This window comes from Hipposideros armiger, unplaced genomic scaffold, assembly GCF_001890085.2.
Source record: "Hipposideros armiger isolate ML-2016 unplaced genomic scaffold, ASM189008v1 scaffold_104, whole genome shotgun sequence".
In the NCBI taxonomy this organism is placed as follows: Eukaryota; Metazoa; Chordata; class Mammalia; order Chiroptera; family Hipposideridae; genus Hipposideros; species Hipposideros armiger.
The window spans coordinates 407,671-434,778 of NW_017731454.1; the positions used below are offsets into that span (position 1 = coordinate 407,671).

Here is a 27,108-nt window from a genome sequence, read left to right on the forward strand (position 1 = left end):
TGTATGTTGTTTGCACTGTTCTTTTACTAATTTTAGTCTTCATCTCTGAGATAATTGCGTTTTTCTTTCCTGAGTTCTGTCAACTCTTTCCGTTTTCTCTGAGCCTTTTACCCCCTTCTCTGATCTTAGTTTTTGAGTCCCTGATTTAAGGTGATTTTTTTTTTCATATCCCTAAATGCTCATTTTGGGTATATTTAATTAAGTATGAAGCAGTTTTTCCTAACGTTTTATTTTGCCCCTCCCTGGCATCCCAGAGTGGAGTTTATCATTAGAGGTGTAGTTGAATCTTGTTTTATGATTTTTATACAATAACAGTAGACTTACTAATTTTACTTAGGCTCAGTTTTTGTAGATTCCGGTGGTTCACAACATTCCTATTTCAATGGCGCCCTCTTCCGTCTGTGTAGAATGGCCTGCTCTTGAAGAATTGGCAGTGAAGGGCTTGTCTCATTTGGGCTGGATCTAGCTAGTGTTTCAAAATCCCCATCATCTTGTTTTCTGAGGGACAGATGGGTTTTGTTTTTATCTTTTCTTTCTCTGCAATGATTTTGAACTTCCTCTTTCAATTTTGATCTCCCAGAATTTTGCTACACTGTTTTGTGCTGATGGCTCATCTCTCATTCTCTTTGTCATTGTGGTTTTGTAAGCTTCTTAGTTCTTTGCTAGTAAGTTTCTATTATAGGGAAATAGATAAATGCAGGCATTTAGCCCTTTATCATCAATTGGGAGTTTTGCATGTGAATTTGTAAAGTATCAGTGAATAATCTTTGACTTTGTATGCAGCCTAACTCAACTGATAGAAACCCAGCATGTTGGGACATGAGCTTGGCAAGATGGGAAAGAAACATACAAATATTTACTAGTATAGTCATAGAGCCTTAGTTCACTCATCTCCAAAAGAAAAAAAAAATTCTACCTTGTACCTTGCAGGGTTGTTGTGCTTGGTATTAACTATGTATTACTAAAAATCATGAGTTATTTGGCTTTTGGTTTACTTTTAATGGATTATCATGTAATTTTACATGTTACTAGGAAAAATACAAGGTACAGAGAAATGTGTAATATCTCCAGGAAAATATGAAAAATGTATAATATAGTAGGTTTCAAAAGGATATATAAGAATGTTAGTGTAACCATGAGAAGTGATTTTGTGTATTCTGGTGGAGAGTTCCTTCATTTAAGATGCAGAACTTTTATAGCACTTCTTTTAATTTAAGAAAGTAATACAGATTTACTATAGAAAATTCAGTAAATGTAAAAGGGCACACAATAAAATAAGGGCCACCTAAATAGTTAGCATTTTGTGATTTTTTTATTCTGTATTCTTCCAGGCTCTTTTTTTGGTGCATATGTGTTTTTATTTATATGTACTATTTTATAAGCTGTTTTTTTACTTAATATGCTAACATCTTTTCAGGTCACTAGGGATCTAATTCCCTATTTATTGCCGTTTTGGTCCCTTTTTTTTTGTATTATAAATAATGCTATGATGAGCGTTGTCGTTTAGTTACTGTTTCCCATTTGTTGCCTTTTGATGAATCCCATGAATGGAGTTGGTAGGTCAAAAGGATGCCTATTTAAAGAAAAGGAAATCAAATAGTGCTTGATATTAAATTATTTTAAAAACCAAGTAACCTCACCAACATATAGAGCGGCATGTAACAAGGAATCAACCTTATTCTTCCCACCCTCTTCCCCTAATAAAAACAAATAAAAACTTCAGTACTTCTCGGATTTTGTATGTTTGCTACGGGTTATGGTTATTGTATAGAGCACAGGCCTCTAGAAGACATATCATTTTTTTCCTCCCAGAGTTGAGAGACTATCTGATAATCTGAGGGCGGAAAATGATAGCTGAGAATGTACTTTTAGAGCTAAATTTGGTCTGTAAATTAAAATGGGGGAGTGCATCACGGTCCTTAATTTCTGGCTGCATTTCTGTCATCTGCCAGCTGTGTTAATAAGAAGACAGTCATCTAGAATATGTTTTTAAGTTTTCTCATTTGTAAAATTAAAATAATATTACATTTGCATCTATTAAAGATGTATTTCAATAATTAGATAATGCTTAAAATGTTTATTTATACTTAAGGGAAAGCCCAATATAGATAAAAAGAATCCCTTCAAATCAAAAGTGTGCTGCCAGTTAGCTCAGTTTCTTCTTGTCACCCATGTCTATAGATTATCAGCGTTTCAGTAACATGGTTTTCACCTTTAATAGCCTTTTCTAGTAAGGATGGGATAGCCAAAGAACACTGGAGTCAGAGTCCTGAAATTTGACTGTCATATATTCTACCATAACTGAGAGCAAATCACTTATTTCTTGAGTCTAATTTACAAAGTGGGATAATAATCTACCCTTATGTCCCTAGATTGTGAGGGGCTAATAGGCGTGTGTGATTGTGGATGTACTTTAAGAACTGTAAAACATTATGTAAATCCAAGGTGACATTGCATATTGTAGGATTGTATTTCCCCATGTATAAGACGCGCCCTTTTTTTGAAAACTTTGGGGTCTAAAAACTGGGTGCGTCTTAAACAGTGGTTGTAGATTTTTTTTACGTGCATTTCCTGCTGAGGACGAGGCAATATATGAAGACAGTGATTTGTCATCAGACACAGATGAGGACAAGCTAATGGTTGGGAGTTTTGACAGTGATGAGGAGTTGTATGAATTTTATGATGAATAAAACTTTTGAATTCAGTAACTTTTGTAATACATTTTTTTTTTTCAAATTTCGGGCCCCAAAATTAAGGTGCGTCTTATACATGGGAGCGTCTTATACATGGGGAAATGCAGTACTTTCTTTGACTAGGAGAGGTGAAATGTCAGCAAGGTAATAGAAAAATATAGGCTTAACTAATACTAGAAATTGTTTATTCAAGCAAGGCCTGGGTTCCTAGTTTCTTGATGCTGTTTGTGTGTGTTTGATCCCCACAATTTCTTAGTTAACTCAGAAGTTTTACTGCTAATTCATCTGAACTAAATTGGTAATGATACTTGTATGGGGAAATGTAATTAGTATTCCAAGTTGGTATTCTACCCTATGGAAGGAAAACATTTCTACCTGGCACGGAACATGGAGAAACTCTCAAATCTAAGCCACCACTCACCTTTCTGTCCCTTTCCTCAGCTACTTCCCTTTTATTAAATATCTCTGGGCTTTTGTCTATTTTGGATCTTCTCTTTTCTCTGCCTGGCTTGTTTCTTCTTTTCCTCTTCTGCCTTACTAAATTCCTATTGATCCTAAAAGTCTAGTTTAGATTTTACTTTCTTTGTACATCCTTCCCTATCCTCCCAGGAGGAGTGATTGGAGAAGAGACATGCTTGTCAAGCTCAAACATGACTGCACACTTAGCTATCTCCCTTCCATTAGCTAACTTCTGTAATGGCAGACATAGTCTGTCTCATTCACTCTTAAAATTCTCAGTGACAGGACTGATGCCTCCCAGGTGCTCTGAAATGTGTTGAAAGGATAACTACTGATAAATAATTCTTAATTTATGCATTACAGCAGAGCTGTACTCTTATAGATAAGGAAATCATAGAAGACCTCTCTTACGAGATGAGACTTTAAGGAGTTTCAAAAGCAATCTACTGGATATTTAGGAACCTTAAGGAGAAGGAGTGTAGCTAGAATAAAGGATGAGAGGAGAGAGGTGGGAGATGACGACACAGATATATAGGGCTTTATAAGTCATTGGGTGATTTTTAACCATTAATCTAAATATGAAAGAAATCTATTGGGGAGTAACATGACCTAATTTTCCTTCCACAAGGTAAACCTGGTTTGTTGGGAATGGTCCATAGTGGGTCAAGGGAGAAAGTATGCATTAAATGGTGGAGGTAATCAAGTTATTAGAATCTGGGTGTGTTTTGTAGGAACTTTTTGTTTAACTTTGGTTTAAAAGTATTTCTTGCTGTGATACTAATATAGTCTGTTGAACATCATTTTATCTTCCTTTGAATTACCCAGAATTTTTTACTATTGAAGTTTCAGGGGTATAAATGCAGAAGATACTTAAAATCTGTGATAAAAATTATTTTCCCATTATTTGCATATTTATAATCTGGTATTGGTGACAAACATCTTAATTACTTCAGCAAACAAAGGATCGATTTTCTTGTAATTAAGATGTTAAGTTCCAGTTTGTAAATATGTATGTATTTAATCATTTTTAAAATCCTACTTATTAAAATTGTAATAATCTAAGATGATATCAGCTTGAACACCGGTATTACAGGAGAGCGATGGCAATGTTTTCTGTAGGTCTGGGGCAAAGGAACTATTTGTAATTGATTCTTAAAGCACCTTGCAGTTATTAAACAAAGTAAAATTTAAATATAATTATGCACTGAATTAACATTATTAAAACAACTTATGTTGCCTGCTTTACATTTTCCAGGAACATCATTTACAGCGAGCTATTTCAGCACAGCAAGTGTTTAGAGAAAAAAAAGAGAGCATGGTCATTCCAGTTCCTGAGGCAGAGAGCAACGTCAACTATTACAATCGCTTGTACAAAGGAGAGTTTAAGCAGCCAAAACAGTTCATTCATATTCAGCGTAAGTTTGTTAATTCATTATTTTCTGTTTAAGTTTTCTGTTAAAGTTAATTCAAATATATCAACTAGTGAAAATCCTTTCTTTCACCCAAAGAGAATTTTTCAGTTCATATATACTAATTAATAGAAATGTGAAACATTAAAGAATAGAATCTTTCTATGCTTGCATCTGAACTTGGAGATCATTTTGTGTGTTTAGGTGCATTTGGGACATTTGATGTTTATGTAGTATAGGATTTCGTATAGCACTTATATTTTATTATACAGCTAGAAGTTGTTAGATTACTATACCCCAATAAGATTTACTTTTAAAGGCCCAGTGACTATAATGCCAATTAAGGATGAGTCTTCTGAAATTTTTTAGGTTTAAATTCTACCTTCATCTAGTTTTTATAAAATTGTGTCTTAATTCTGCCTCGTTGGTACTCTTATTTTTATTTAACCATTGTTACTATTTAAATGATGACCATCTCTTGCCTTAAAACTATTTCAGTAACCTCCTATTATATTTACTATTCCCATCTCCTGTCCATACCCTCTTCTAATCTGTCTCTGCACAAAGTTCATCAGTGATCTTCCTAAAGTGTTGATCTGACCAAATTATACTCTGGCTTAAAATCTTGCTGTTCTTTACTGTCTACAGCAGGAGTTTTCAGCTGATTCTGCAGAGAGATGCTAGTGTCTTGGTATCTTGTCTGGTAGTGTAAAAAAGAAACATCTTGGGTAGCTTGTTAAAAGTAGAGATTCCAGGACTCTGCTTCGGGTCTACCTGTCTGAGAATCTCTGGTATGCAGCCTGGTAATAAGTATTTTTTTAAAAGTTCCCCAAGTAATTCTGAAGCATCTCCAGATTTAGGAAGACAGTAAGATGGTTTTTTGTTTGTTTTTCAATTCTGAGATGTACATTTTTTTATTTGTCATCTTTGAAATGAAATTGCATCTTAAATTGCTATTGTTGTGGATTGAAGTCTGGTTTATCTAAAGAGCATTTACATTTGTTTCTGCCAGGCATCTGAGGACACTACCAAACTGAGACCATTTTAAATTCTTTGCTTGCTTGTTTTGTTTGTTTTTGGACCACACTGGTAGCTTTAGTTCAGACTGCACACATGCTTGGAGCTTGTTTCTCACGGGGAAATTTTTCCTCCCTCCTTCCACCTAATGGCAAGTTGAGAAATACAAAATTTTTTGCGTTTCCTTTTTGCATGGCCAGTTTATTTCTTTACATTATACTGATGTTGCTGCCCTTTGGTAGTGTAGCTTTATGCAAGAGTAGTCTATCAAACTTTTTTTTTAAATTTCAGACTTATTTGTTTTCATTTATTTATTTATTTTTAAAGATTTTTATTGGGGAACAGTGTATTTTTCCAGGATCCATCAGCTCCAAGTCAAGTAGTTCTTTAAATCTGGTTGTGGAGGACGCAGCTCAGTGGCACATGGGGGGATCGAACCAGGAACCTTGGTGTTATGAGGACTGCACTCTAACCAACTGAGCTAACCAGCTGCCCCTGTGAAACTTCTTAATAGACCCAGCATAAAACTTTTTTTCTTTCTTACTGTACATAAGTCATGTTGCATCTTGTAACTGATGGTAGTTTAGATTTGAGAGAATTCAGGAATAGCTGAATTCTCCAGTTTGAATACCAAGGTCCTTTGTGATTTGTGCCCTGACCGCTCTGTTAACCTCATTTCCTGTTGCTCTTCCCCTCATCCTCTGTACCAAAGGACTAACTAAAAGTTATATACATTTGCCTTGTTTCACATTTCACAATTCCCTGCATGTGCTGTTCAAGTCTTTCCCATTCTAAAGCTCATTTAAGACCTAGCTCCCTTATGGAGTTTACCCTGACTTTTCTTATTCTACCTCTCTTGTTTGCTTATTTCAGTGTCTTGTACATCATATCTCTATTAGAGGTCTCACTATACATCATTGCGATTATTTATAACCATCCTTTCTTTCCTTAGAAAGACTGTGAGCTCCTTGAGGGCAGGGAACCTTCTTTTTTCTCTTTGTATCTTTAAATAAAGTATACATCTTGTAGATGCTCAGATGGCATATTTGATGACTGAATTGTTTTTGAATAGCTTTTCAAAGGCCCTTATGTGTCAGAACCATTTTCCAGAGATCCTTTTCTCTGAAGCATTCAAGAGAAACACAAAAGCAAAAATTATTTGTGATATGTTTCCTCTGTGTTCTTTGACTTTGAGTCACTTTAGCTTGTTGAATTTGCTTTATCTTTGTGTCAGAAAGGAGATAGCTGTTCACAATACAAATTTTAAACATTTCTTAAGCCAAAGCCTCTGATTTTTTGTTTTGTTTTGTTTTTTGTATTTTAATAACAGTATAGCTGGACAGCAGGACCATTTGTAAAAACCATTCTGGGCAACCAAGAACCAAGAAATTGGGTATAATCCATCTGGGTCAGGCCCATTGGATACAATAAGCATTAATGTTATGTTGGTTTTTTTCATTTCATTTTATTCTATTGTAAAAAATGGAATAAAATAATAGAAAATTATTTTAACTTTCTTTTTTATCTTTTATCCTATTAGCATATACATACTATAAACTATACTATATATACAATGGCATACTGTACATATGATTTTTTATTCTGCCTTTCTACTTACATTTTAAGTTTCTTGGGTTTTTATATAGTCTCTTATTTCCATTTTTAATGTATATTTTCTTCAAAATGACAATCCATAGTTTGCTTACCTGTATGCCTATTATTGGCTTTAAGGTTAACTGTAGTAAAATTTAAACTCACGTTATCATTGAGGTTTTTTTCAAGGAAGGATTTAAAAAAATTTTTTTTTTATATAACTTGTTTCCAAGCCCTTAAATACACGGAATTTCAGAAAATATTGCTCTGGATTTGTCCTTTTCTTCTTCTAGTGATAGATTTGAAAGAATTCCCATTTGCCTAGCAGAAAAAGACACTGTCAAGTTGCCAACGTAGGGTGGCCTGTTCAGGCCCAGCCCATTGCTTTCCTGGCTTTGGCAGAAACCGCTCCATTGGCCTCTGTGCTCTAGTCTTCATGCCTTCTAGTCCAGTATCCACATTGCCACTATTGCGATTACTACCCACTTAGAATTTTTCGAAGACTCTGTTGCCTATGGGATAAAATTTTAACATTTTTGTATGATGTTTAAGGCCCTCCTTTGTGCCTGTCTGTCCACAGTTCCCTGTGTGTTCTTCCACTGTTACACTGACCTTATTGAAAGGGGCTGTGGAAGGGTCTGTTTCCTCCTCCTGAATGTCAGCTCCTTATGAACAGAAGCTTCGTCTCAGTCACCATGTAACTGCATAGTCTCAATACACTTTCTTCCCCGATTTCTGTAACTCGTTACACTTTCAGCTGCAATAATGAGTTCTCTGACTCATGCCCTTGTGCCTTCCATAGTCCTTTACCTCTCTCCTCCACTTGTCAAAATATGACTTGTCCACCAAGTCTGGTCTCCAGGCGTACCTTTAGGAGCCTTTTCCTGACCCCCTTGGCACTATTGACCTCAAGCCCTCCTGCGTCATGTGGACATCAACCTCAGTGTGGCACTGACCGCTTCCAGTTGTGACTGCTTGTCCTCTGTTTCCTTACTAGACATAATGCTCTTTGAGAACAGAGGCATGTTTTTCTTCTAATTTCATTGCCTAGTATAGAACCTAGCATGTGAGTAGGTATGTAATTAAATATTTGCTTAATAAATAAATGAATGAGTGAATGGATGATTGAAGAGAAAAGTATACACATCATGGCATTTTTCAGCTATCAGTCTTGTAGGTCTGAAAATTGTACACCAAGTCAAATACAAGAATAAAATTGTTGGTGTGTACAGTGAAATTGACAGACCTGCTGTGTGGATCCAAGTCAGAAATGGAAAGTGAGCTCTATTATTTACCAAAATGTAATTTTAGGACAATAAGTTTCTTCCAGGATCCTTCCTTGGGAGTGGAATGACTCCAGTTTTGGTATGGATGTGAGATAAACCTCATTCCTTCCTGCCCCTTTCAGTAGCAGTTCTCCTTAGTCACCCATATTGGTATTCTGGGAAACTTATTTAATCACACTGAGGTATTCTTACCAGGTCGGAAGCATTTTGGAAGCACATAAACTTTGATGATCCAAGATACTCAGACTGTTCCTCATTTAGGCTAATTCTACACACTGATCAATTGTGTGGCACATGTAGAAAATGCTGCCTCTGTTTTATTTACTGTCATAACAAAGTCACTTTGGGTACCTCAACCCAGATGTTGTAATTCTTTAATTCTTTTCGGAGTTTAAGAACGTCACTAAATTCAGGACCCAAACTTTTCTCCTTAAGGAAATGACTTTGTTTACATTGCAATAAGTTCTTTATTTTGACTTCCTGTGACCACTTTTGTTTAATATATTTTACAGTTGACATTAAGCATCTCAGAATTTTAGAACATGAAGGAACTTGAGATATTGTTTCTTAAGTATTCTGAAGTTAATTTGTGTCTAGTTTTGAACTCTATTACGCGGTTCTAGGAAACAGGACTCCTTTTCTTTTGATAGGAAGCTTCTCTTCCCCTTCTTTTGCATTGTACCTACAAACACAAGTCAGTAGGCCACCTCACTTGCTTCTTGGCTGAAAGAAAGAGTTCAGGGGAAAGGATGCATGGGGTAGCACCCTCTTGTTATCTGTCAGGCAGGGAGAGGAACTCACTCAAAGGAAATTGAATTCTGCTGTTTGTATCTGTGGCCAAGGTCCTAAGTCCTGGGAAAGTGCCTGTCTGTGTGTGTACACTACACTACTGTACACCTCAGTCTAAAAAAGCTGACCAGTCTACACTGGAAAAGAAGAAAATTTTCATTTATTCAATATAAAATAGACCTGTATAGTCCACTAGGTTTTCAGCAAGAGTGAGACAGATGCTGGCCCAACATCCAACTTCAATCTCATTATCCTTGGAATGTCCTTTGCTGTTCTCCTAAACAAAAATGATGATAATTGACCCTTTGCTCTGGCAAGACAAACATGTTTTGATTGGAAAGAATTGGGAAAGATTCCCAAATGAAGAGCCTTGTTTTGTTTATACAGCAAAACTTTTTGGTGAAAAGGATGCATTCTAGGACCATCATTTTCTTGTAAAAATGTCACTGGAGATCTATTAATAAATCAGATTGAGCAGAAATCTCATGAAATGACATCACACACTTAAATACTAAAAAAACAAGTGTCACAAGTACAAAAGCAAATTTTATCAGATTTGTGGTGAACATATTCCAGGTGCAGCTAGATCCCATCTTGGGGTGATTAGAAGGGTGATAACAGGGACAGTGAGCGAGGCCTGACAGTGAGAGCAACCCACATTCAGGTCAGGTGGCTGTAAGGATCTTCCTCTTTTCTTGAGGTTGTGCTGAGCCTCCTATCCCGGGATAGAGTTGTGAGTGTGAGCACTAGGGCTGACATGGTAGACCAGAATCTGGGTGGCTCCTAACCCAGGAGGGAAGAGGAGCCCCAGAACTCAGAAACTGTTAAATATTAAAGTAATGCCAGGTGTTTGGAGAAAAAGAAAAATAATCATTTGGCAGTCTGGCATGGAGAGATGAAAGAGAAGTCTGAGTACAAGGAGAGTGCCCCTAAGGTCATTATGCATTTATCTCCACTATTAAATAAAAACTGAGGTAACTATGAATAAAACAGCAAAATAGATTAAAGACCATGGTTAAAGAAATCAGGGAGGAGACACTATAGGAAGAGGTAAATTTGATGCATAGCGGTACAAGTTTTAGGGATGGTGTAATTAACAAACAAAGCAAAAAAATCAGATTGGTGCATATTTCAGTGCCTTTTCCCGGCACAGAAGCATTTAGAATTCCTTTGGGGCCACACGAAGACGATACTGTGATGTAACCCAGGAGCACACCTGATGGTGCTAATAGGAGTTGCCAGAAATAGGCCTTCCGCATATTCACCTAGCAACTAGCATCTCCATGGAAGGTTCTTCAGTGACAGCACACTGTCCTGGGAGTTGGCACCTTTCAGCATTTGGTCTGTCTCGCTGTCTACCGTAAAAGACTAATTTCTTTCCCATCTCACCCCAGTGGTATAATTTCATAGGCTGCCTGCCTATAAAAATATTTTCTTATATGCTTATTCCCTGAAAATTTTAATAGAAGACTAAGCTTTCTTTCCACAGTTATGGGTAGAAGGAATAATAAAATACTTAGCATATGCTGATTGTTCTGCCCAGGTCCTGTTAGTGTTTTACATATGTTAAGTCAATTAGTCTTCAAAGGAACCTTGTAAGGCAACTAATATTTTTGCCTCCTTTTTAAAGGAAGATTACATAAAGGGCCCAAAGTAATGCAGCTACTAATTAAGAGTCAGAATTCAAACCCAGGCCATCTGGCTCTAGACGGTGCCTGTTTAACTCTGGTATACTGCTTCTCAGTCATAAGTCATCAGTATAAAATGCAAATACTGATACACATTAAACAGAAGTCCATTACCATTCAAATGTGGTTGATAATAGAATCGACGGTGTGGAAGTAACGGGTTCCTTTTTAATTTTTTGATGGCTAAATTGCAGACTAGATGATAGGTTGTCTGCTGATAGAAAAAGGAGTCCTGGATGTGAAGGAGATAAGACACCTTCTGTGACATTTTTCTGGCTTGGCCTGGCAGGGTTGATGAATGACTAGAAGAGTACTGTGCAGGGAATGAGGAAAGGGCCCAGGAAGAAGGGAAAAGCTTGAAGTAAAGGGAACCATGAGAGTAATAAAAACACATTTTACAGCTTTGCTTGGGGTAGTGAGAAGCTCCAGTGAAAGGGGGGAATTTTAGCATCTGGGAAGGCCTAAGATCTAATTTTTAAAAACCTTTTAAGTTTTACCAATCAAAGATATTGGGGGAGAAAGCCACTAGAGCAACAATATGGACTGAGCCTATTTTTAAAAAAACTTTTCACTCCAATACATGCACACATGTGCACAGGTGTGTATACACACACATGACATAAGGGTATCAGCCAAGACTTTGGGGCTCTGGGAACTAACTGAGCAGAGCTAGAGAACCTTTTATAGTGCCTGTGTGTCCTGGTTTTCTCCAAGTACCACCCATCTTTGAAGACAATCCTGCAAACCTATTAGAGCAGCGGTTCTCAACCTTCCTAGTGTCGCGACCCCTTAATACAGTTCCTCATGTTGTGGTGACCCCCAACCATAAAATTATTTTCGTGCTACTCTATAACTGTAATTTTGCTACTGTTATGAATCATAATGTAAATATCTTTTTGTTTTCCGATGGTCTTAGGCGACCCCTGTGAAAGGGTCGTTGGACCCCCAAAGGGGTTGCGACCCACAGGTTGAGACCGCTGTATTAGAGGGAGGCCCAAGGTAGGAAAGGACTGTATGGCAGTTACTGATTTATAAAATCTCCCTACTGAGCTTTGCTTGGCAAACAGTAACGTTTGATTTGAGTGGAATGAATTGGACTGCACAGGGCCTTGGTCAAGTGGGCGTTATTTTCTCCATCTGTTTAAAAAAAGTGTAACATAGTTAACAGTACCTCTCATGGATGTTCAGAGGAGGCTAAAATGGATAATAGTAGTGATGTAAAAGATGGAAGAGTAAAAAAGGACCCTTTATGATGGATGTTGCTTCTTAAATAATCCAAGATGATAATATTTTAGTGATTAAAATAATTGTTCTCTCACTGACATTCTTCAATAAAGTCAAACTAATGAAAATGTAGGAATATAACACCCCCTTCCCTATGGAGGTTAAATAAAGCCACTACCCCCACAATGGACCTTTGTCAAAGAGTGGTTTCTCATCACTGGGGGTTAAGAATCTCCTTTATTTCTCTGATAAAAACTAAGAAAATAAGGTGTTTCGCATTTTTTTTTTAAGAAATTGAGGTTTGTTCTCTATAATGAAAAGTAAAATGTTCACTGCAGAAAACGTGAATAGTGCCATCTTACAAAGATATCCCACAGATAAAAGTTGTATTTTCTTCCCTTTTCCCCCCAAATTTGCATTACATTCTATATATGTATGTGTGTATATTTGTGGCTTTTGCTTTTTTTAACTTAGTCATAGGGTAAGCACTTTTCAATATCATTAAATAACTAATAATTTTTGAAAGCTGTAAAATATTATAAGGAATTTGTTTTATATCTTTCAGTAGTCAACAGGAATCTGTCAGAAAGCAAATAGTATTGAAGGTTTTTATTTGTTTACATTTTAGACCCAGGTTATTTGTGGCTTTGTTATTAGTAGAACATGAGTTTCTATATTAGTAAATATTAGTAAATTAGTAATCTGTATTAACAAAATATAATTTGCATTTCAAGGAAAAAATAGATTTTAGGCTTTTAAAAAAAGTTAATAGTTTATTATTTTTTTCAAGTGTGCAATTAACTCTTTTTAGATAAAGCTTAATTTAACCAAAAGACGTTTACTATCTCATTATCTAATCTAGCTACATAATCTTTTTGAGATATTACAAAGTTTGTAAGATACCAATACCTGTGTCCTTTAAAGGCATGTTTATAATTTCAGTTTTCCTAAGGAAATACCCTCTAGGAGTTATTTCCCCCATTTGCCTCTTTAGGGGTATTAATTGCTAGAATGCTTAAAAAACAAAGTCTGTATAACCTGATATTAATGGGACATTTCAGCTCTGGTACTTAAATTGGGTTTATCTGGAGTTTTAGATACTTGTATTGAGTGAGGAAAAAATAATACCTATTTTGTATGATTGCTTGAAAAGTAGAATGAAATAATTTTATAGCAACCACTGTTACTTGACACATTAGATTATATTCCCTACACAAAACCATAACCACATCTGCAAAACTTGAGGCAAGAACCAGTGACGTGTAGATTTAGAGAACTGCATTTTGAGCAGATTTCGGCAATCAGTATTTTGTAACTGGATGCGAAAAGGAGAACAGAATTGAACACAACTAATTATCCAGCTGTGGGGTGTGGAAATGAGATGTTTAGGTATGGTTTCTTAATATCTCATAATTAATACATGTTGTTTATGATGAGTCAAATATTGTTAGTGGTCTTTGTTTAACCTTATTTTATATCCATGAAAACTGTAGGAGGTAGATAAAATTATTTCCCTCACTTTATAGAGGTTGTAATGGTCTATTGTAAATACAGAGAGGTTTAGGAGCATGCTCCCAAGACCTTGTGACTAGGGGAGTCAGAATTTGAACTAAGCAGTCAGATTTCAGAATTCATGCTTCCCCCCACCCCAGATTTATTGAAATACAATTGACATATAGTACTGTATAAGCTTAAGGTGCACAGCATAATGAGTTGACTTACATATGTTGTGAAATGATTACCACAGTAAGCTTCATCCATCACCTCATGCAGTTACCAAAAAAGAGAAAGAAAAAAAAAATTTTTCCCTCTGATGAGAACTGTTAAGATTTACTCTTAACTTTCATATATATGCATATCATATAGTAGTGTTAACTGTAGTACTCTTGTTGTACATTACATCTTAGTACTTATTTATCTTATAACTAGAAGTTTATACCTTTTGACCATCTTCATCTCGTTCACCCTCCCTTCACCTCTAGTAACCACAAATCTGATCTCTTTTTCTATCTATGAGTTTTGTTTTTCTTTTTAGGTTTCACATATGAGATCATACAATATCTATCTGACTTTTTCACTTAGCATAAGGCCCTCAAAGTCCATCCATATTGTCACAAATGACAGGATTTTCTTCTTTTTAATGGCTGAATAATATTCACTACATATATATTGGGTTGTCAAAAAAGTCATGATGTATTTTTTTTCTAGTTTTTCATTGCAAAAATGCGTCATGACTTTCCTGACAACCCAATAGATATAGATATATATACATACCACATCTTCTTTAGCCATTCATTCATCATGGACACTTAGGTTGTTTCCATGTCTTGACTATTGTAAATACTGCTTCTAGGAGCATCAGGATGCAGATGTCTTTTCAACATAGTATTTTTATTTCCTTCTGATAAGAACTGGTATTGCTGGATCATACTTCGGTTCTAGTTTTAGTTTTTTGAGGAACTTCCATACTGTTTTCCATAGCAGCTGTACCAATTTACATTCTCACCATCAGTGCACAAGGGTTCCTTTTTCTCTGTTTTCCTGCTAGCACTTACTATGTTTTATCTTTTTGATCCAAGCCATTCTAACTGACTTGAGGTGATATCTCATTGTGGTTTTGATTAGCATTCCCCTAATGATTAGTGATGGTGAGCATTTTTTCATCTACCTATTGGCCATTTGTTTATCTTCCTTAGATAAGTGTCTATTCAGGTCCTTTGCCCATTTTGTAATTAGATTTATATTGTGTTGTCGGAAAAGTCATGACACATTTTTGCAACGAAAAACAGAAAAAATACGTCAAGACTTTTCTGACAACCCAATAGTTTAATTCCTGCGCCCCCCGCACTCCCCTCCACAGACACACACCTCCTAGCCGTTGTTCTCAGTCTAGTTGTGGAGGACGCAGCTCATTGGCCTATGTTGGTTTTCGGATCATTGCATTCTACCTGGCTGAGGCAGTCAGTTACCAGCCATTGGCTGGCTGCTTCTGGCAGCTCATAGCGTCCACCGGCCATTCACAGCAGCCCAGCTCCAGGTGGAGCCGTTGTTCACAATCTTAGCTATAGAGGGTGCGGCGTCACTGGCCCATGTGGAAATCAAACTGGCAACCCCGTTGTTCAGAGCTCGTGCTCTTACCAACTGAGCTATCTGGCCGCCCAATAGTTTATTTTTTAAAACAGTTTTAAGGCTGTCCGAGTGGCATGTTGGTTGAGTTGGCTTGGGACGCCAGCTCTGAACAGCAGGGCCCAGGTTCGAATCCCACATGAGGGCCAGTGACTCTGCGCCCTCTACAGCTAAGATGGTGAACAACAGCTCGACTTGGAGCTGGGCTGCCGTGAGTCACCAGCGTCCGTGTAGGCTGCAGTGGGCTTCCATAAGCTACCGTAAGTGGCTGGCAGCAGGCGTGAGCGGCCGTACAGCAGCTGGTGACCGATCTGCCTCGCCCGGGAAGAGCGCAATGATAATACCAACACGGGCCAGTGAAGCAACGTCCTCCACAACTAGACTGCAGAACAAAAGGACAGCAACTTGTCTGTTCCCCTTCCCTGATTTCCCAATGTTGTTCCCTTCCCCGATTCCCCAATAAAATCTTAAAAAAAAAAAAAGTTTTAGATTTATAAAAAATGGAGTAGATAGCATAGAAAGTTCCCATATGTTACCCCTACACACACATACACACTTACTTTTCACTGTGTTGTACACAGTTTTATGGACTTTAAAAAATCCATGTCATGGATCCACCATTACATTATCCTAATGGAATAGTGTCACCACACTAGAAACTCCCCGTATTTCACCTATTTACTCATTCAAGTCTCTGGCAACCACTAATCTTTTACCTTTTCCAAAATGTTATGTAGGTGGAATTATATAGTACTTAGGCTTTTCAGACTGGCTTCTTTCACTTAGCAACATGCATTTAAGATTCTTCTATGTCTTTTTGTGCTTGATAGCTCATTTCTTTTTATTATTGAACCTGTTCCATTGTATGGATGTACCAGTTTGTTTATTCATTCACCTATTGAAGAACATCTTGCTTGGTTGCTTCCAATTTTGGACGATTTTATATATATATATATAAACTGCTCTAAATATTCGTTTGCAGGTTCTTGTGTGGACATAAGTTTTCAACTTCTTTGGGTAAACACCTAGGGGTGCAATTGCTGGATTGTTTGGTAAGATAATGTTTAGCTTTGTAAGAAACTGCCAAACTGAGTTCCAAAATAACTATTCCATTTTGCATCCCTACCAGCTGTGAATGAGAGAGTTCCTGTTGCTCTGTATCTTCATCAACATTTGGTGTTGTCAGTTTGGGGATTTTAGCCATTCTGATAGGTTTGTAATGGTATGTTACAGTTTTAACTTCCAATTTCCTAGTAACCTAAAATGTTGAATAGCTTTTCATATGAGTAATTGTAATTTGTATATTTTCCTTGGTGAGGTGTTTGTTTTCTTATTGTTGAGTTTTAAGTGTTCTTTGTATATTTTGGATACAAGTTCTTCATCAAATAAATTTTTGAAAATATTTTCTCCCAGTCTGTGGCTTGGCTTTTCATAGTGTCTTTCATAGAGCAGAAGTTTTTAATTTTTATGAAGCCTAATTTAGTTGTTTTTCTTTTGTGGGTTGTGCTTTGGTGGTGTTTCTAAAATCTTATCACCAAACATAAGATCACCTAGATTTTTTCCTGTTACCTTTTAGTAGTTTTATAGATTGTGCTTTGCATTTAGATCTGTGGTCCATTTCAAGTTAATTTTTGTGAAAGGTATATGGTCTGTATCTGTTGATATGACTTCATGATTTTTCTTCGTTATTGATGTGATAGGTTACATTCATTGATTTTTCCCAGCCTTGCCTATCTGGGATACATTTCACTTGGTCATGGTGTATAATTCTTTTTTTTAACATTGTTAGATTTGATTTAATTTATTGAGATTTTTTTGCATTATGTTCATGAGAGATACTGGTCTGTAGTTTTCTTGTAATTTCTTTGGTTTGTATCATTTATATCACTCCTTGCTCACTTCTCTGACGGATATAAGAAGAGATGTTGATTTTGCATGTTAACTTTTTACTTGCTAGGATTGAGTGATGCCTTCTAAGTTCTTCATGTCTGACTAAAAACAGGAAGTCTTATATATAATTTTGTTTTTAATTTTTTTTTCACTGGATATTTAGACTTTTTCCCGTTTCATTGTCTTTATAATTTTGCATTGGTTGCACATTTTTTGAGGTTGTTATATAAATAACTTAACAAATTTCTTCTAATTGAAACAGATTGTTAAATTTTTTTGGAGAGGCTATTTTTGGTAACTACATCTGTGCCTTTGTCTCTTTAATTCTTAGAAGTTTATTAAAAAGTTTAAAATCTGTTCTTTTGGAATTTTTTATGGGCTGTTTTTTAAATGTCCTAAGTAGTAAATATTTGCATTTTGATAAAATGGACTTTATTTAATTTTGGAAAACCATTCTTTGTCTCAGTATAGTTTTAATTTGGATTTTTTATTATTAATGAATTTTAATGTCTCTTTTATGTTTAAGAGCAATTAACATTTTTATCTCCTGAACTGTTAGTTTTTTGCCCTGTTGTCTGTTGAGTTGTTAGAAAACAAGGGAGGGTGAGTCTGAAGAAGAACACTAAGAAAAAGCATAATTAGAGGGGAAATAAAAGGTTCTTTATCTTTACACACTTGGCTTTTTTAAAAAATTACTATTGCACCCCTTAGTTCCTGTCTAATATCGTTAGACTCTGTCCCTTCTCTAATGATGAACATCTACACAAAGGATACAGAGAATCCACTTAACCCATTCCCATGGTCTGTGGCTTCCATAGTTGTCATCATTGCTATTAATTTTGTCCAGTAACACTTATTATTTATATAAAATACCAATTCTGCAAAGTGGGAGAGGAATGTTAGTTGGCTTGTCAGCAAAAAAACTAAGAATAATCCCGATTATAGTATAAACCTGGAGCTTTTTTTTTTTTTTAAGTCAGTAGAGAGACTTAGATCACTATGTGATCTTGTAGAAAGTGGCCTTGGACTCTTCTGCACTTTCTTTATTTGTACACTGGGGAGGGAGTGTAGGTAAGGTTTCTGGCCAAGTCTTATAACTGTAGGAAATCTTAGAGAAGCAAAGTCAAGATTAATGATCTTGACTTGCTACATTAATGATCTCATGGTACAATTTTGAGAACTGCTAGGCTTGGAGGCTATCAGTCAGGACCTTGGAGAGCTCCAAGCAAAGGTGGAAATGTTGCCTGCGTTGCTTCTGAACTTGGAGATACACTAGCTTGTTGGTAACTATTTTTGAAAATTATTTGAAGCCTGAGGAAAATCTGAGTTTTAACAAGCCATCCAGATGATTCTTGTGAATGCTAAAGTTTGAGACACGGTGGTTTAAAGGTTTTGATGATACTCTCATGTCAAGGAGAGACTTCTAAGCCGTTGTCAGATTCCTGGACTTCCTTAGGGATAAGAAGTATACGAGTATGGGATCTTAGGAAAATGTTTTATTCAAACTGCTTCCTAGTTCATGGGTCTGCCTAGTCAGAGCCTACCTTAGTGTACATTAATTTCCATTTAACTGAGATTCAGATATGCAGTAGCACTGCTGACGCTAGACTTGTAAATCTATTCAACTCTGCTTTTAAAAAAATAATACACATCTGATATGTGTGCGTACAACTTCTTTGGGCATGTTGTTCTGAATTTTTATTCTGTTTGAAGGTAGATTTGGATCTATGTGGACTCCTATCTGTACTCATTATTGATAATTTCTATCTTTTGCATCTACTCATATTCTGTCTCTGCTCCCACTACTCTCTGTCTGGGATGCCCTTGCATCCATTTTTCTCTATAGCCTGATGGTATTGATACCTATTCTAGTTTAGGAGGGAGTCCGTTATGTAATACATGTTTTCCTTGAGATACAGTCGGTGTGGATTGTTATTGGGTTCATTGGATTAATAAACATATTTTTGGAAAGTTGTGTAAGAAATGCGGAGTTAATGAGATAGACGAGCAAGTTTTTAAATGAATGGCACTCTTAGAAAGTGCTATTGCTAATACTTTTAAAGAAGAGCCTTTAGAAACAAGTGTACTTGTTCCTCTGTCTTACTTTGTGGCTTGCATTAAAGGGATTGGATATTGGCAAAGAGTTTCCAGAAGTTAACCATTTAGGAAATACAAAGATGCATGAAAATAGTAGGGGCTTTTTATAGAGATTGATGTTGCTACTTTTTACATTAAAAAATAATTATCATTGATAATTCTTAGGTAAATGTTGAAAATATTTATTTGAAATATTAATAAAGTGGTAAACTATTAGAATTTGTTCTTTTTAATATTTCACATTTGTTTTTAACAAATCCTTGAGTGTCTGATGCACTAGATTCACAATAACTTGTTTTATATGCATTTTAGTCAACTGATAATTATTTTATCTGTAGATTAATCTTTTTTTTTTTTTTTTTTTTTTAGCTGAACCATCCTGCTACCTGTTGGCAGCTCAGCAGCTGCTCAGCTCGGGCTGGGATTCGAACCGCTGTTGCTCAGAGCTCAAACTCTTGAGCGAGCTCTTAACCAACTGAGCCACTCGGCTGGCACTGATTAATCTTTTTTATTATCTGTGGTTATTATGTAATTTATAAGCTTGAACATTTAAGTCCAAAGTCAAACAAAAACAGTCTTTTGATTTATCTATATTTTTGCTCCCTTTGATATTCAAATAATTTTTCATTACTGCTGTTATGATTAGAAGGGTTTAATTTAGCATCTGTGTGGTGTGATGGGGACAGTACTGAACTCTGTGAGTCAAACCCTGAAACTTGTGCTCAACTCACCACTTCTCACAGTTTTCTGATCTGTAAGGTCAGAAGACAAGCAACTTTAGGTAAAAAAAAGTTCCCTAATAAAAATTGAGTAATTTTGATGATAAAAAAAATTTAAAAACAGAAATTGCCATTCTCATGTTGATTATCCACTTGTGAAACTGCTTTAAATTTCAGAGTTTTGCTTACAGCTTGTGGCTATTTCAAATCAGAGAATATTTGTGTAGATGAATGAATTTTTATGTGAAAACTTGTTAATTTTAAAGTAAACGTAATTGGCCGGCCGAGTGGCTCAGTTGGTTACAAGCTCGCTCAAGAGTGCAAGCTCTGAACAACAGGATCGCCGGTTCGATTCCTGGCCTGAGCTGAGCTGCCAACAGGTGGCAGGATGGCTCAGCTAAAAAAATAATAATAATAAAAATAAAGTAAACGTAATTGTTAGAGGTATGAGAGAAAAAAGTGTATGACAGATGTTCACTCAAGATAAAAAACCAACTGTCAAACAGTGCATCTGTCTGCCCTTTTGTTATAAGTATTCAAGATGAATTTGACAGCCTTTCTTTTTTTTTTACTTGTTTTAAAATTTTATTATGTTTTTAAACAATCAGTTTTTCATCTGATTAACTGTCTCTTCGGGTTTTGTTTACCTTTGTCTGTTCGTTTGTTTGTAAATAGACTGATTTATTACCTGAACTAAGATGGGAGGGAGAAGGTGGGCCTCTCTGGGCCTTGATCCTTTTTAGATGGAATTCCAACATTTTGGTCTCCAGCACATAGCTATCAACTAAGCCATTTGGCCACACTGCCAAATTCTTAAAGCGATGCTCTCGAGAAACTTTCCCTACTCTGGAGTAGGATCTCCTTCAGAAATTTTTATTCGTAGTCATATTTCTTTTGAATTGTTTTGACTGCCTTTGTTAAATTTGTCTTCCTCAGGATTCAGCTTTGCCCCATGTGATTCAGGGACAGTGCATAGTGGGACTTGTACCACTGCTAGGTAATGTGTGCTGCTGGTGAACTCAGTGCTAGTTTTCACTGGGGCCTTGGTGCAGACCAGCTTGTTAGTAGGTGCATTGGAAACCACGCAGATGACCTTAGTTAGTCCTACCCATTGTTTAGAAAGGTGCCCATTCTTGTACTCTGGGTAGGAGGAAGAGATGCAAAGCCCCGCTGCTGTAAACTGCTGTCCTATCCAAGTGCAAGTTTTTGAAAGTGCTGCTATGTACATAGATGACCGGTATACAAGCTTCTTTGGCAAATCTTCATATTAACGTTTTCTGAGCAAACAGCAAGCATACCCAAATATGGTAGGGTGCATTTCTGTTCCTTTAGTCCAGACAACTTTGTTGAGCATGTTAGCAGTTTACACATCTGGCGTTTTCATCTCCTTCATGGTGAATTTTTCAGGTCTCTTGGTATGTGAGGTGCATGTTCCATAGAAGTGCTTGGGAATATTGGTAGTGTGTTCTCTCGTCACTTGGGTTTTGATAGCAGAATGGCCTTTCTTCTTCTCCCCACCCCCACCCCCACCCCCCGCTTTCTCTGCTGGATTCATACTGTGTGGGACTTGCTAGGGAAAAAAGAACATGAGAGATTATTGCCAGACTTGTTTTAAAAGATTTGCCCCCTTTGGAAGAGAAATTGAATCATTCTCATCAATAGTACAAAATATCCAGCAGTGGTTCAGGTCGCTTCCAAAGAACTAAAATTCAGAAATATGTACCCAAGTTAACCTTGTTACTGCAAATAACCAAAAGAAGGGTGACACGTTGCCAGACTGCTCCTCTAAAGCAGAGGACAGAAAAAAAACTAAACTGGATAATGGTCAGGTAATTCAAAGGATACAAGGTTACAAACTCTTTATTGGAAGATGAACAATGTTCAAAGCCCAATGACCACAAGGTATGTGTGTTTCTGAGGAAAACCACACAGTTTTTTCTGTCCAAGAGTGTGTCCAAGTGAATGTCAATACTGTTATGCTTACAGTGAGGGATTGTGAAGCCTCCAGGACAGGGATTCTTTTATTGGACCTAGCTCTCTGCTTGAAGCATTAAGTACTCACTTGATACTTGAATTAGTGCTAGACTACCCGATTTATATGTTTTACAAACATCTTTGTGATTCAGTCTGTGAACTGCTCCTGTGGTGCATGTAGGAGTTAATTTGAAAAGTTTCTCCAGAGTCTATCGAAGCGATTTTAAGTTTAATAAATCAAAAGCACATTGGAGTGTTGTATGAAAGGAGAGAAGGTTAGCACTCCCCTTGACAAGGATGGAAGAGGCCCTTGGCCTAACAACATGCATATGGTTAAGGCATTGCCACCTACTTTCTGGCATCTAACATTTGTTTTTGCAGCTCTATATGATGTCTGAGGGGTAGTAGATTGGGGGAGGAGGGTTATCACTTTGTGAAGGGTGGAATGTCTATTACATTGTTTTGTACATCTGAAACTAATAAAAAAAAGAATCTGATACCTGGAAAATAGTGAATAACAGCAACAACAATAAAGCTTATAGTGTATTGGTAAAAAAAAAATAAAAAAATAAGGCACATTGGCTACAAATCAGCCTTAAGAAAGTAAGCCAGAGAGATAGATGTAGCAGCCCTTAGCCTGGAAGGGAGGCCTTAGCCTTAGAGAAACAGAAAAAAAGAAAGAAGTACCTTTTTCTCAATATAATAGTTTTCAGTTAAGTTGTAGTTGGGATTTCTTTAGTGTTTAAACTAAAAACCATGATTTCTGTATACCCTGATGATAAATTACATTAATACTAAAAAGACCCATAGAATTGTATTGTACTTCCACTTCTGCAACATTGCAGAACAGTCTTGATCTACTAATGGAGTGATAATAGAAGGATACCTTCATTGAGCATTTTTACTCTATACTAGACATTCTGGTATGCACAAATTATTTAATTTAACCCTAACAAGATTCTTATCAGATTGGTGCATTTATTGGTCTTGCTTTACAGCCACTAATCTGTTCTCCACCTCTCTAATTTCATCATTAAGAATGTTATAGAAATGGGATCTACAGTACTTAACCTTTTGGAATTGGGTTTTTTCCCTCAGCATAATTCCCTTGAGATTTATCCAAGTTGTTGAGTGTATCATTAGTTTGATCCTATTTATTGCTTAATATAATTCCCCAGTATGGATATCCTTCACCCATAGAAGGACATTTGGGTTTTTCCCAATTTTTGACTGTTATGAATAAAGTTGCAGTGAATATTCAGGTGTATGTTTTTGTGTCAACATAATTTTTCATTTCATAAATATAATTCTGTGTAGGTAGCTGTCAGTTTACCTGTTCACGGACATTTAGTTTCTTTCTAATTTTTAGCTTTTGTGAATAATGCAGCAATGCATGGTCTTTGCATGTCTCCTTGTACACATTTATGAGAGCTCCTATGTGGTATAGATCTAAACGTGGAATTACTGGAACTTAGAGAATGTGCGTGTTTAACTTTACTAGATATTGCAGAATTGCCCTCCAAACTGGTTATATTAGTTTATATTTTCGCCAGAAGTGTATGAGAGTTATTGTCTTTTTCATATTTTTATCAACATTTGTCATTTTCAAACTTTATAATTTTTCGCAATCTAATGGGTATGAAATGGTATTTGCTGATTTAAATTTGTCTTTCCTTAATTACAGTGAGGTTAAACATCTTTTTGTGTCAATTATCTCTTCCTATTTTTGGGTTCATTTTTTTAAAGAGACTGTTTATATGTTTTAGATACTTCTCTTTAAAAAAAATATTTATTGTGGAAAAATGTCCAACATATTCAAAAGTAGAAAGAATAGTATAATGAATTGCCATGTAGTCATCACTCAGCATTGCCAATATCATTCCTCTACATCTTTTCCTCCATTCCATGATCTTATAGTCAATCCAACATCATTTCATCTGGGAATTTTTTAACATAATCACAGTACCATTCTTGCACCACCCCTTAAAAGAAAAACATCATTTTCTTACTAACATAAAATATTTAGTTAGTATGCACATTTCTTGACTGTCCTTGATATCTCTGTGTGTATGTCTTTTGCTAATCTTCTTTAAAAAAAAAAGTTTATTATTTTGAATTAGATCCAGAAAATAAGGCAATTTGACTACACAAAAGAATGTAAAATTCTTTTGACTTGGAATCAGGAAACTTCCATATGTTACAAGTGGCTAATCAGTTTCTTAAGACTCTTAATTGGGAATCAAACATTTATATTGCCTTTTCTGTGAACTATATCAGGATCTCTAAATAGTTGGAGAGGGGAAAGATTTTCTTTGTAGAAGTATTCCAGCTAAAGTAAAACAAGGAGGAAAACAGAATGTCACTATTTTACAACCCCTGATGAATTAATGCATCGAGACAATGATGATCCTTAATGGTTGCCAACATCATAAAAGCGACAACCTGATGGATGTTGGTTTCTTAGCATTCTTTAAAGTTGACTGTAAAGATGTTTATTTGGGTTTTTTTAGAGTCATTATGGATCATGGATTTACACATTTTTATTATTTTCAGTACACTGCATCATTATCCTCATTGATCCTCATATTCACAACCGTTTTTGGTCAGTAGGAAAAAAGCGTTATTTGGGTTAGCTTCTGAGGTTTTTTTGGCATGACTCTACCATAGCAGAAAGCATGAAAACTAAGAGTTTTTGACTTACTTGTATATTTCCTGGCTCAGATCTAAAGGCATCTATTTCTCCAGAGAGCTCTTGTTGCTTTTAGTGAGAAATCATATTTGGAGACTACAGTCAAGGCTGTGGGGGTGTTCATTGCTACTGGGTTGGCCATTGTCTCTAAGACTTTTAATAGACTCACAGATATAGAGAAAAAAAATTATGGTTGCTAATGGAAGGGGTTGAGGATGGGGGAGAAAGTGAAGAGATTAGAAAGAACAAATTAGTAGTCACTATATAGTCACAGGGATGTGAAATACAGTATGGGAAACATAATCAATAATGTCGTAAAGATTATGTAGAGTTCCAGATGGATACTGGACTTAGGGGGATCACTTTATAGACTGTGTAGATGCGTGACCACTACACTATATACCTGAAGCTGATGTAGAATAGTATGGAATGTCAACTATAATTATATATATATATATATATATATATATATATATATATATATATATATTTTTTTTTTTTCCCCCCCCATGGGATGTAAAGTACAACATAGGGAATATAGTCAGTGGTATTATAAACGGCTATATATGACGTCATAGAGGTAGTAGATTGGGAGGGCTTATCACTTTGTGAGGTGTGTAAATGTCTAACTTACTGCATTGCTTTGTATACTTGAAACTAATTAAAGAGAAAAAAAAGACTTTTTAGTGGACCTCACTGGAAAATAGGTACTTAAAAAAAATTTTTTTTTTAATTGGGGAATTGGGGGGATGGGAACAGCGCTGGGGAATCGGGGAAGGGGAACAGACAAGTTGCTGTCCTTTTGTTCTTCAGTCTAGTTGTGGAAGACGTTGCTTCACTGGCCCAAGTTGGCACCATCATTGAGCTCTTCCCGGGCGAGGCAGATCAGTCACAGGCTTCTGGACGGCCGCTCAGTGCGGCTGCTGGCCGCTCATGCTGGCTGCTGGCTACATACGGTAGCCCATGGCAACCCACTGCCACAGGGACTGCAGCCTAGCCGTCGCCGGCGACTCATGGCAGCTCAGCTCCAGGTTGATCTGTTGTTTAGCATCTTAGCTGTGGAGGGCAGTGTCACCGGCCCTCACATGTGGGATCCAAACTGGGGCCCTCTGGCGTCCCAAGCCAGTTCTTAACCATCGTGCCACTCGGCCAGCCCTAAAATTTTTAAAGATAAACTGTATTATGGGTTTATACTAATATTTCTTACTCTAATTCAAGACTACAGGGTTTTATCCTTATACACTTACAACTTTCTTCCACATCTGTAAGTTCTCGAGGACATCGACGTAATTACCATGTTTTATCTCACCTTATACCACAATAGTCTCAGAATAATAATGCCAACACTTACACCAACAGTGTAATTACTGAAAACAGTTTGAAGTTTTTTTTGTTGATTGATTGGTTTTTGCTTTTAGTCCTTAAAAGTATTTCCCACTAAAAATGTCACTTTATTGTATTTTAAAGGTACTCACAATAGAACACAAATGATGGGTTTGTTCCATTTAATTTTTATTCTTAGGGATCTGAAAGTCATATCTATAAAGCAAAGCATAGTAAAAAAAAATCTAGTCGCTATTCTCTGTGTGTGTGTGTGTGTGTGTGTGTGTGTGTGTGTGTGTGTATGGGGGGGGGGTGTCTGCCTGTCTGTCTCCCCATTCTGTTTATCCCCTCCTCTTACGGTTAACCATTTCTTAAAATTTAATGGGTTTGGATATTAATCTTTTATTCGAAGATCGATAAGTAGACCAATGAAAGGAAAAGAGAGCCTGGAAACACACCCACCCACACATATGTGGAAATTAGATATATGACCAAAGATGCATTACAGATCAGTGGGGAAAGGATGGAAATACTTGATAAATAGTGCTGGTACACGGTTATCCATGTGGGAAAACATTTAACAAAGGAACAAAGGGCCGGCTGAGTGGCGCGATGGTTAAGAGCTGGCTTGGGATGCCAGAGGGCCCAGATCGGATCCCACATATGAGGGCCAGTGACACTGCCCTCCACAGCTAAGATGCTGAACAACAGCTCAACCTGGAGCTGGGCGTCCGTGAGTCGCCGGTGATGGCGTAGGCTGTAGCCCCTGTGGCAGTGGGTTGCCATGGGCTACCGTGTGTAGCCAGCAGCCAGCATGAGCGGCCAGCAGCTGCAGTGAGCAGCCGTCCAGAAGCCGGCAACTGATGTGCCTCACCCGGGAAGAGCGCAATGATGGTGCCAACTTGGGCCAGTGAAGCAATGTTCTCCACAACTAGACTGAAGAACAAAAGGACAGCAACTTGTCTGTTCCCCTTCCCCCAATAAAAATCTTTAAAAAAAAAAAAAAGGAACAAATATGAAAAGTAAAATGTTAAGATTTTTAGGGGGGGAAATAATGTGAGGACAACTTTATGACCTAAAAATAAAGAATTCTTAAGGCAAAGAGTAGAAACAATAAAAGATTGATAAATGC

General features: G+C 36.6%; 1 protein-coding gene across 4 annotated transcripts in view; it reads left to right on the forward strand.

Moving 5' to 3' along the window:
- The window catches only part of EPC2 (enhancer of polycomb 2), a 113,175-nt gene that overhangs the window by 35,923 nt on the left and 50,144 nt on the right, over positions 1–27,108 (forward strand). For 3 of the 4 annotated variants that reach the window (XM_019646552.1, XM_019646553.1, XM_019646555.1), the window contains exon 2: positions 4,408–4,567. The exons of the other annotated variant lie outside the window; for it this stretch is intronic. In XM_019646552.1, coding sequence (XP_019502097.1) covers positions 4,408–4,567 — 160 coding nt within the window. The remainder of the gene's footprint in view (positions 1–4,407; positions 4,568–27,108) is intronic. 4 annotated transcript variants of the gene reach the window in all.